Raw genomic sequence first — 12,390 nt, forward strand, 5'->3', positions numbered from 1 at the left:
GAGTAATCATGTGCTAATTTTGAGTTTTCATTAGAAATCAAAACACTACTATGTAGATCATCTGATTGTGAATGTGACAAGATACTTAAGAGACTTAAGATAAATACACACCCTTATTTGAATCTCAATAGGTACATTGACTAAAATAGCACTATGTGTCAATTGTGGAATGCAGATATTATTCAAACTACTTTAGTTTCAATGTTTTTATCTGTTTTGAATGTACAGTACATAGCAAAACTAAATGCAAATGTAATTTTAGTCACTTTTATTGCTGTCAATCTTGTATGACAAAGGAACATAATACCATCATCAAGTTAAGACTGGCACAAACACAGAGACCATTACATGTACAACAGCAATGCAATAACTTGAGCACATGGAACATGCCTTTGCATATTTGTTTGTTTACATTAAGCCTATTTATTTTAGACCAATTGTTGGTTCTGAAATGAAAGTGAAAGAGAAAGTGCACATTTGTGACCCTGGAGCATAAAAGCAGTCATAGGCAGCACAGGTTTATTTGTAGCAATAGCCAACAATAGATCATCGTTTATTGTACATTTCAAACACCAGAGTTAGTCTCAGCTGCTTTGATCATTTGAGATGTTGGTCGTGGGTTTGTTGATCACTGACATGAGCCGATCAAATCTGAACATTTCCATGAAGGCCTGCTTGAAACAATCCCCTGATAACGTATAGAGTGGCAGGTTGATAATGATGTTGACTGCAGCGATCGGCCTCGAGATGATATAGGCGGCGTGAGCCCAGCGGTACAGCATGCAGTTGGTTTCCGGAGTGAGTTTTGTGTAGATCCTCCAAGCTCGTAGTGCATGAAAAGGGAAAAAGCACACAATGAAGCACGTCAAAATCAACACGATGAGCCGCCTCGCTCTAACCCGTTTGCTGGTTTCCTTATGGGGACCCTTCCTGAGCTCCTTAATGATGCGCCAATAGCAAAGACAGACCACGACTAGAGGAACCAGATATCCAAGCACGGTCAGCACCCAACTGTAAGGCCACATGAATTTTGGGTTGTTGCTCGCAAGATCCAAGCAGTAGGTTTTGTTGTTCTTCTCCTTCATATCAAATTTGTTAAAAGTCGGACTTATTTCTGCGACCGCCACAGTCCAGCCCAGGATGCATGCCAGCGTTCCCCAGCGCTTCTTCTTGATGCTGTGTGCATGCATTGGATGCACGATTGCCACGTAGCGAAAGATGGCCAGACAGGTGAGGAAGAGGATGCTGCCGTAGAGGTTGAAGTGGAAGATGAAGTGCGTGAAGCGACACATAGTGATGCCCAGCGTCCACGAGTCGTTTTGGCTGTAGAAGTAGGTCAGAAAGGGCAAGGGGATCATGAAGAGGAGGTCGGTGACGACAAGGTTCACCATGATGATGGTGCTGCTCTTCCAGGGACGGACTTTAACAACATAGACCAGCAAAGCGGTGATGTTGCCCACCACACCTACGATGAAGATCGCGCCGTAAAACACGGGCAGGTAGTATCGCTTCATCAGATCGTCCACATCAGTGCAGTTGTCAATCGATTTGTTACTCGGGCCATAGTAAATGTTGCTCATGGTTGTTCCTGCAGCAGGAATAAAGAAAAAATTGTTAGAAAGCTTGCATGTAACATTTGTCTAACTGATAATTCCAGGAAATTCAGGCATGACTAGGTTCGATTTGTTAGACCTGATTTCACAATAACCTTATTTATTCAAACATAGTAGTCTGCATGCCATCTCTATTTAATCTGTGAATTGTGAAATTCCAATATGGATCTAATCCAATTCAAAGGTGCTGTAGGAAACTTTTGTAAAAAATATTTTTTACATATTTATTAAACCTGTCATTATGTCCTGACAGTAGAATATGAGACAGATAATCTGTGAAAAAATCATGCTCCTCTGGCTCCTCCCAGTGTCCTATTGCAATTTGCAGAAACTCCATCACTCCCGGTTAAGAATCAACCAATCAGAGCTGGGGTCCGTAACTTTGTTTGTCTTCAAAATGCTGAAAAATGTATATAATAAGTGAGTACACCATGAATCCATTTTCCAAACCGTGTTTTTGGCTTGTCCTGAATCACTAGGGTGCACCTATAATAAGTGTTTATATTCAGACTATTTTAGATTGCTCCGGGGGTACCGCGGCGGAGTAACCCAGTACCTTTGTGATTTTTCATAGACATAAACAGAGAGAAGTAGTTCCGGCTACGATGTTCTTCCGCAAGACGCAAGCAGTTCTGTTTATTAACCGCTAGAGCGTCAAAAGTCCCCTTCCGCAGCTTTCAACTCAAATTGTGAAACTCGTGTATTAAATAAATTCAGTGCACACAGACTGAAGTAGTTTAAGTTTATGGCTCTTTTAATTGTGATATTTTCTAGTGAATTATTGGCCTTCTGGAAAGTATATTCATTTACTGTACATGTATTCAATACTTGGTAGCCCACATTTAACAAAAACCCACCAATTCAACTAATTAGAATATGGTTACATGCTAATCAGCTCAGTTTGGTTCACTAGGAAAAACAATCATGGGGAAGACTGCTGATCTGACAGTTGTCCACAAGATAATCATTGACATCCTTCACAAGGAGGGTAAGCCACAAACATTCATCACCAAAGAAGCTGGCTGTTTACAGAGTGCTGTATCTAAGCATGTTAACAAGAAAGTTGAGTGGAAGCAAAAAGATGCACAACCAACCGAGATAACTGCAGCCTTATGAGGATTGTCAAGCAAAATCGGTTCAAGAATTTGAGTGAACTTCCTGAGGAATGGACTGAGGCTGGGGTCAAGGCATTGAGATGTGTCAAGGAATTTGGTTACAGTTGTCGTATTCCTCTTGTTAAGCCACTCCTGAACCACAGACAACGTCAGAGGCGTCTTACCTGGGCTAAGGAGAAGAAGAACTGGACCGTTTCCCAGTGGCCCAAAGTCCTCTTTTCAGATTAGAGCAAGTTTTTTACTTAATTTGGAAATCAAGGTCCTAAAGTCTGGAGGAAGGGTTAAATAACCATGGTGTTGGTGTGCTTGACTGGCCAGCAAACTCACCAGACCTGAACCCCATAGAGAATCTATGAGGTATTGTCAAGAGGAGAATGATACACAACAGACCAAAAAATGCAGATGAGCTGAAGGCCACTGTGAAAGAAACCTGGGCTTCCAGACCACCTCAGCAGTGCCACAAACTGATCACCTCCATGCCACGCTGAATTGAGGCAGTAATTAAAGCAAAGAGTGTATGTATTGAGTACATGTACAGTAAATGAACATACTTTCCAGAAAGCCAACAATTAACTAAAAATCATCACAATTAATCATGGCCGCGGGAAGTGGGGGTGCTGGGGGTGCTGCAGCACCCCCTAGTGACGAGAGGGAGATTAAAAAAAATGTAGGCCTATTAAAATATTTTGCACAATTTATAAATTCCTTATTCCTTAAATTCCTATTACATATATATTGGATTTTAATTTCATATTTTGAGGCCTAATCAACACAGGTTCGGAAGTTACGTTGTCAACGTCAGGCAGGCAGGTTTGGTCCCCGAGTAACGAGGTTTCCCGCTCGTTCCATGCAGAATACATCCATCTTTGGCAGCAGCTGACTAGTAAATTTACATAATTTTCGCTGATGCATACCAACACAGACATTCTGAACTCCCTGGACATTCGTCCCCTCATGAGAGACTTTATGTCCACGACCCCAGAGCGCACCTCGACATTTGGACACCTGTAACCAGGGCACCCCGCCTGCATGTAGCTCAGGTAAGAGCATGGTGCTGCCGCGCTTGTAACATTTATTTTTTTGGCAACAAGTGTGGGATCAGCTTTGACTGGCCAAGCAATTGTAAGTAGTACACTATAGTATTTTTGTAAGGTGGTGGGGATGGAGATGGAGAGTATTATTTCGTTCGTGTGTTCTTTGCGTAATGGTTGTGGAGAACTGTTAAATAAAGTTTAAATAGTCGGAGATTATTTCCTTGTGGTTTGTGTAAAAAGGTTGGAGATGGAGACAGAAAACTTTATACTGTGCATGTGTTCTTTGCGTAATGGATGTGGAGAACTGTTCAATAAACAAATTACTTAAATATTCAGAGATTATTTCCTTGTGGTGTGCGTAAAAAGATTTTGGAGTTAATAGAGTTGCGTGTGACATAAAAGTGCAGTGACTCAAGCCAGCTGACCAAATCGATTGCATTGTTTTAGCGTTATTGTGAAGTTTGATTAATATTATATTTTGATGTAATATTATTTGTTGTATCTAAATTAGTTGCATGTATGTTATAGGTAGGTTTTCTTTCGATTATTAAACTATTATTTCTGCTTCTGCTTCCGATTAATAGCGCATTGCGCATATCTGAGAACTGATGTCTGTGTGTTTCAGACCCTGGCTGGCTGTGCACTGAAGTGTATATGACAAAGTAGTAAATCTCAATGTATTTATTTTTACAATTTATTTTAAATAGGCTCATAGGTTTTTTGTAAAAAAAAAAAAAGAAAGAAAAAAATTCACAGCACCCCCTGTTCAAAATTACTTCCCGCGGCCCTGCAATTAATAGAAACAAAGATTTAAACTACTTCAGTCTGTGTGCATTGAATCTATTTAATACACGAGTTTCACAATTTGAGTTGAATTACTGAAGTAAATGAAATTTTCCACGACATTCTAATTTATTGAGATGCACCTTTATATAAATATATTGTATATTTAATGTTGTTTCAAATTAAAGTGTTTGTGCTGCCTTGAAATATTACCTTTACACACATTCAAATGTGAACTAATTTCATCAGTGCGGCGCTGATCAGTTACAACAGCGCATCGCGAACATTACTCTTCTTCTAATAACATCTTATGGTGGATGGCAAACCAACTTTTGTTGCATTTACCGCCACCTACTGGACTGGAGTCTGAAGCACTAATTGACCAGTCAGCACTGCGTGAACACTTTAATACCGTGCTGTTTCATCCTACTTTTGGTGTGTTTGGCTTCCCATATTAATGTAGTGCTCGCGCTTAGATATTAAACGACTGATTATGATCAGGATCTGTGTGCACCAATACTACCGCTTCTAAACTATAATTTCCATAGATTTAGCACAGCTGCCAGACTTCTCGTGAAAACAATAGCAAACATTTAGACACGATAACGCACAGTATGCTTTTTCTTGTTTAGAAAAATTAATATGAATGCTTTTTTGTTTGCAGATTGGCTGCAGTTGGTTTTAATTATAAATGTTAAGATTTAACTCTTGAAAATATATCCTAATTTATATTTGCGTGCCTTTTTTGCCACTTGGGAACTAATTATAATGATATTTCAAGTCCAGTCAATTAAAATATGTCATGCATGTGTCATGAGATGTGGGATTCAATTATTAGTTGTGTAATATTGTGGGTTGTTATATTTGGGTTAAAAAATGTTTTCTTAAAGTAGGCCTAGGTTATATATTACAAATAAAATATAGCCTACAATATACACCTACATCAATAATAATAATAATAATAATAAAAGGTCAGTAAGATTTTTTAATGGTTTTGAAACAAATCTGCTCTGTTTAGTAAAGTTGTATTTATTTATGTTTGATTTGAGTGAACCACAGATCTGTCAAACTAGCTAATGATGTATAATGTGTGAGTTGATAAAATGCAGTTATATTATGGGCAGTTGTCATTAATTGTGCTTGTGATGGAGTGGTAGTGGAGTGCTCTCTGAGCGACTAAAAGCACTACAATGCTCTGACTTTCTAAAAATCCACTCCTCGTTCTAGTCAAAAATCACGCCACTCCACTCCACATCTTATTTTCAAATGATTTCAGTGTCATTTGATTTTTTCATCAATTCAATGGTTCATTGAATTGAAGTAATTTCTTCAAAAAAAGTAATGACCCCATACATTTGAATGCTACTGTAAATATAACAACAGTCCTTATTATAAACACAAAATGAAGTGAACACATGGGAAATGGGCGGGATTTACAGTTACTGCCTGACAGGTGTGATCTCATTGTTATGATACTTGACTATGGGAAAGTGTGTCACTGGTAAATTCCTTTGCTGTCAATGCTGTATTAACATGATACACCTATGAACACCTGTTTGGAGATGTTTTATCACTCATCCAAGACCGCACTAATTCTTGTGCCATGTGTCATCTGGGTTTACATGCCAGTTTTAATAAAATGATCATGTGCGGGAGGCAGCGGTGCAAATATCAGCTTTACAAACACTGTGCTAAGAGAAATAAATAATGCATAATTTTAACTTGAATTCTATCCACCCTGAACAGAATCTCAACTAACAAAAAAATAAGATTGTGAAAACATTTTTTTTTTTCTTCTGAATGTCCTCCTGAACGTTCAGAACAGGCCAAGCACTCCACTGGCAAATTTAGGGAGCTAAGCATGGCATGGAGGACCACACCAAATGCAACAGTGAGCATTTACAGCAATTTTAGGAAGATTGCTTTTGAAATGGCTGAAAAATGCAACCACTAGTAATATGATTAAAAGGCTTATCACTTTTGACCAACAGGCGGTGTTGTAATCAAATCATGTTGGCGTGTTCTGTGAGAAATGACAATGGCACACACAAAGTTTGGTGTCAATATGCAAAAGCATTTCAGCGATACAGGCTGAAGTGTCATTATGGCAAGATGCCTCAAATTCGTCGCTGTGCTGACAAATTGCTGACACTGGAAAATTGGATATCATTCGACTCAACATGACTCACTGAATTTAAAGAGACCAGTTGTGTGATTTTTGGCCAAACCATTCAGAAGTTATAAGCAAAAATATGAATTTTTTCATCTCCTGACCACTAGGTAGCGCTGCATCGAAATACTGCAGGTAGTCTCAGTTCATGGTTATAACATACACCAAGTTTGGTCTCAATATGCCAAACCGTTGCTGAGATATAGCCTCACATGCTTTTTTGCGTGCTATTCGTCAAATTCGTTCCCGTGTCATTCGAGAATGGTTGGACGAATCAACATAAATTCCATAACTTTTTGCCAGCATTGTCTGAAGATGATCTGAGCCAATTTCTGTGAAAATCGGACTAACCGTCTAGGCAGAGTTCAAAAAAGTAGGTCTTTTGAAAAATTTAAAATAGCGTTTTTAATTTTAGGGTTAATTCAAGGATTCAGAGGGAAAAAAATCATTTTCTGGCTCATGCTTCAAAAGTTATTAGCATAAAAATATTGACATTTTGGACAAGTGGTGGACAAGTTGGAGTTAGAGACTTCAAATTTCCTATAGTTAATGTTGGGACTGCCCTCTATCAGAATGTCAAACCAATCGGTTCTATGGGCTGCCATAGACTTGCGGCAGAAGAAGAATAATAATAACGCCAATGCGAAAATTAAGGGAATGTTTTATTTCATAATGTTGCACTTTTAAATGTTTTCGGAATGTTCTGATTCTGTTATACTGTATATGCAAACAACCAGACAAATTTAAATGAACATTTGTGCATAACTTTGAAAGAACCTTGCCGGAACATTCCCTCTCAGCTATATGCCAGATCAGACTTAGTGAATTCTTAATAGTAAACTTAAAATGATACAGCACAGGTACACATATATTATTTGTATAGGTTTTTTGAAGGTTGCATCCTAATTTTCCTTTTTTTTTTATATGAAATGGAGCTAGCAATATCAAGATCATGGGTTGGATTACCTCAGAATGGTTCAGGAAATTATTATTAATAAAAGTTATGGAAAATGTCCAACTTAAATGTTTCAGGAAATAAAAGAATGGTTTTCATAGAACAGGAATGAATAAATGATTTATAAAGCTATAATTTTGAGATCAGAGAACTTTGAACCAACATTCTATTAACATTACTGGAAGAACATTTGTTTATAACTTTGAGAGAACCTTACCGGAACATGTTGCATACTGCTTCTGCCACTGATATATCATGACATTAATTGTAAACAATATGTTCTATATGGCAGATATAGTGTATTTAATTATTGCTGGCATGCCAATGATTTTAGTATATAGTATAGTCATTAGTGTTTTGATATAATAAGACATATTGGCTGTTTTGCCTGTGATAAATGAGCAATTTCATGTTTTGAGTGCGATGCATTTAGCTAACTGCGAACACTGGGTGATAAAGATGTTTGTAAATAGCGACATGAAGTGAGAGATTGTTACTGTTACTGTTGTAGACAAGCGTTTGTTAACCTCTAGTGGTTGATGATGGAACTGCAGGACAATCGTGAGAGAAAAGCTAATGCTGGTCAAACTCAAGTTCACACAGCCAGATATACATGTCTTCATTCTCAACATATCGTGTGTGTGTGTGTGTGCATGTGCGTGTGCGTGTGCGTGTGCGTGTGCGTGTGCGTGTGCGTGTGCGTGTGTGTGTGTGTGTGTGTGTGTGTGTGTGTGTGTGTGTGTGTGTTCAAACTAAACCAACTTATTTGTTATGATTTTCTAATTAATGCAGTGACATTTTGGGACTTTTAAAAATAGAATGTTCTGTGCAAATACATTTTGGGGAAACTGTATAATCTGTTTTTTTTTTTTTTTTTTTTTTTTTTATACAGAAGGAGTCATTAAATTATTTGTCATTAAAATCATTATTATTCTTCATTTACTGAAAGGTTAGAACATGACTTGAAATTTCAGAGGTCCTTAAGTAAATAATTTAGATCACAGAGGATCAGCTAGAGAAAAGATTAGGAACCCCTGCGGTTAAGAAATCATTAAACAGTTTAAAAGAGACTGCTTTATATCTAAGAGAACGTGCTCTAGTTTAACCACTAGAGGGAGGAATACTCACACTTAAATTAAGAATTTAAAAGTAGATAGATAGATAGATAGATAGATAGATAGATAGATAGATAGATAGATAGATAGATAGATAGATAGATAGATAGATAGATAGATAGATTGTTTGAATATTTAATTTTAATGTGTTTTAATGCATGCTTAAATGAAAAGAAACAAACATTTTATTTTACCTATTTTTTTCATGTATTGTTATTTGATCTGAAGTAACAAACTAAAAAATAATTAAAAACAGCTATACAAATGTAAAAAATAAATAAATAAATAAATAAATTCATAAATAAAATTCAAATGAGAACAGAAAAAAAAACGGATTCAAAATATTACCAAAAATCTTAATGCTACTGCAATAGTGCTGTTTTAATCTGATTCATTGTTTCAAAACACTGGAGATCCAACATGTAAAATTTAACTTATTATGCAACTGGAAGCAAAACAACTGACAGAAAGAAAACTGACTAGTCACATTTAAAACTTAAAAGAATTATTAAAAAATTCAAGCCTTGCATTAAAAAATTCAAATGCCCGTTTATTTTATGCATTAATGGATGCATAAAAACCTGTGCTGTATCACACTGAAAAATCGAGCGATCACTGTGGTGATTTGGCCAAGTGAAATCCTCCGAGCATGATAGACTGTGGTTTGACTAAAATAGGATCCGATGGCCTATTTTAGGGGACTAGAAAACGAGAGCACATTGAAAAGCGGGCCAGACTGAAGGGCAGGCCAGGCTTCTGCATCAGAAGGCGCTGGATCTATATGTGGATCCAGCCTCTGATTGTCATGATCTCAGATCAGAATCAGCTTTCAGATGGGCTCAGGAGGGATCCGTCGAGCGCCGAGGGCCACCTGCTTTGATTTTTAGATTTTCACACTTAGACAGAAGGTGGGGACACCATAAGTGACGAAGCTTGCAGTAAACAGCACTTATCTTGGCACGGCAGCGTATCACCGTCTTGCTGTGCCATTACGCCCACAAATAGTGCACAGCTACCTGCTGTCGAACTGGCCTTTTAGTGCCCTGCATCGCACAAACAACCACAAAACGCTCATCTGCACTGGGGGCTGCGGCCTTGTTATGCATTTAGATTCTTAGTAGCACCGACAAAGAATATGTTTGTTACAGGCTGAACGTATAAATCAGCTGGTGTTTATCAGCCCTGAAACATAATCTACGCAAGTATGTGAGCACTAATGCTATAAGAGAGAATTCACACTGAAATGTGTCAGAATGCAATGCAAACGTGTGATTTGTTGCTAGAAATTGTCTGCATGTTTGTGTATAAATTCCTGAATGATAAAATATTGGTTTTAATGAAAAACATTACGCTAATGCAAATGTATTTTGTTTTGCACGCACCCTTTTTTCTTGTTGTTTATCTTAAGTTTTCTGGCATGGTGTAATAACAATCTGAAGAGAATCTTACTGATAAAGATTAAAGTTAGTTCAAATATAAAAGGGTTGTACAATGACCAAGTGAGAAAAAAAAATCAAAAATTGTCATGTTGTTAAATAAATAAAGGAATAGGTCACCCGAAATGCAAATTTGCTGCAAATGTTCTCACCCTCATCCAAGATGTAGATGAGTTTGTTTCTTCATCAGATGTGAAGAAATGTAGCATTGCATCACTTGCTCACCAATGGTTGCTCAATGGGTGCCGTCAGAACGAGAGTCCAGACAGCTGATAAAAACATTACAATAATCCACAAATAATACACACCACTCCAGTCCATCAGTTACCATCTTGAAAAGGCAAAAGATGCATCTTTGTAAGAAACAAACCCATCATTAAGGTGTTTTTAACTAAAACACGAGTCCATAATCCATAATAATGCTTCCTCCGGTGAAAAAGTGTTCTGGTCTGAATCAGGAGAGAAATCTGCACAGATCAAGCACCATTTACAAGCCAAAAACTGCTCAAAATATGTGTGGATTCTGATGTGAGAGACAACAGGAATTATGGATTATGGACTCGTTATGGATTTTAGCTGAAAGCAACAGTTTGCAGTTAAAAACTTCTTAATGATGGAATTGTTTCTAACAAACACAGCTTTTCTCTTCTCAAGAAGTTAACTGATGGACTGGATTACTCTTGGATTATTGTGATGTTTTTATCAGCTGTTTGGACTCTCCTTCTGACGGCACCCATTCACTGCAGAGCATCCATTGATGAGACACTGATGCAAGGCTACATTTCTCCAAATCTGATGAACAGACACTTCTACATCTTGGATGGGCTGAGAAGGGTGAACACATTTTCACCAAATTAGCATTTTTGTATTCCTTAAAAATTATTACAATTATGAATTTGATATGTGTTACTTTTGAATGGACAGAAATTGTGACAATCGCACAGACACCTGGAACCCTCTCGAGCTGATCGCCACGGTAACATAAAGTGCACTCGTTATATGTCTGTGTAGAACAGTTCGTTAGATAACGGACAAGGAAGTCAGGGGTGGCGAAAAATGCTCTTTATTAATTCAAAATAAAACACGATAAACAAAAGTAAACTGCGGCTCGGCTCTCTGCCTTTAAACATATAACCGCACACAGACTGCTCAGCTCTGCTCTATCCAAGATCCAGCCTCCTCTCGCCGGTCTGCTCGGCGCTTATAAATCCTCTCTCCCCCAATCACTGGAATTACAGACAGGTGTCAATCATTAATCATTTGACCTCCTTATTACCGCTTGTCCCCACATTCTTTCTCCCGCTGCAGTATTTTCGGCTTCCCACGCCCCCCTCGCCACATACCCCCACCGCCCGACTCAGGCCGGGGAGCACTCCGGCCTGCAGCAGCCCCCCCCACCCTCCTGGAGAGGAAGTCGGCCACCGCCATCTGGGCCCCCGGCCTGTGGATCACCTTGAATTTAAAAGGCTGTAAAGCGAGATACCAACGGGTGATCCGCGCGTTGGTATCCTTCATGCGGTGGAGCCACTGGAGGGGCGCGTGGTCCGAACAGAGAGTGAATTCCCGTCCCAGGAGGTAATAGCGCAGAGTGAGGACAGCCCATCGAATGGCTAAACATTCTTTTTCAATGGTGCTGTATCTAGTCTCTCTCTTTGAGAGCTTTCGACTTAGATACAGCACCGGCCGCTCCTCTCCTGCGACCACCTGAGACAGGACTGCACCCAACCCCCTGTCCGACGCGTCCGTCTGCAACAAAAACGGGAGATTAAAGTTAGGAGAGTGCAAGAGCGGCCCGCCGCACAGGGCAGCCTTTACCTTGGTTAAGGCCTGTTGGCACGGCTCCGTCCACTGGACCGGATCTGGTGCTTCCTTTTTGGTGAGATCAGTCAGCGGGCTGGTGAGGTCCGAATAATTAGGAATAAACCTTCTATAATATCCCGCCAGCCCCAGGAACTGTCTCACCTCCTTTTTGGTCTTGGGGCTTGGGCAAGCTGCAATTGCTGCGGTCTTGTCAATTTGGGGACGCACCTGCCCATGACCCAAGTGGAAGCCCAGATACCGTACCTCCACCCGCCCAATTGCACACTTCCGTGGGTTCGCCGTGAGTCCAGCCACCCTTAAGGATCTCAGGACCGCACGCAGATGTTCCATATGCCGCTGCCAATCATT

The 12,390-nt window shown here is 39.2% G+C and overlaps 1 protein-coding gene across 2 annotated transcripts in view; it reads right to left on the reverse strand.

Annotated features, from left to right (window-relative positions):
- Positions 1-253: 253 nt before the first annotated feature.
- LOC127948473 (2-oxoglutarate receptor 1-like) overlaps positions 254-12,390 on the reverse strand; it is a 32,813-nt gene continuing 20,676 nt past the window's right edge. For both annotated transcript variants that reach the window (XM_052544927.1, XM_052544926.1), the window contains one exon: positions 254-1,588. In XM_052544927.1, the coding sequence (XP_052400887.1) occupies positions 585-1,580 (996 nt within the window). In that variant the 5' untranslated portion in view covers positions 1,581-1,588 and the 3' untranslated portion in view covers positions 254-584. The remainder of the gene's footprint in view (positions 1,589-12,390) is intronic.

This window comes from Carassius gibelio, chromosome B1 (genome assembly GCF_023724105.1).
Source record: "Carassius gibelio isolate Cgi1373 ecotype wild population from Czech Republic chromosome B1, carGib1.2-hapl.c, whole genome shotgun sequence".
NCBI lineage: Eukaryota > Metazoa > Chordata > Actinopteri > Cypriniformes > Cyprinidae > Carassius > Carassius gibelio.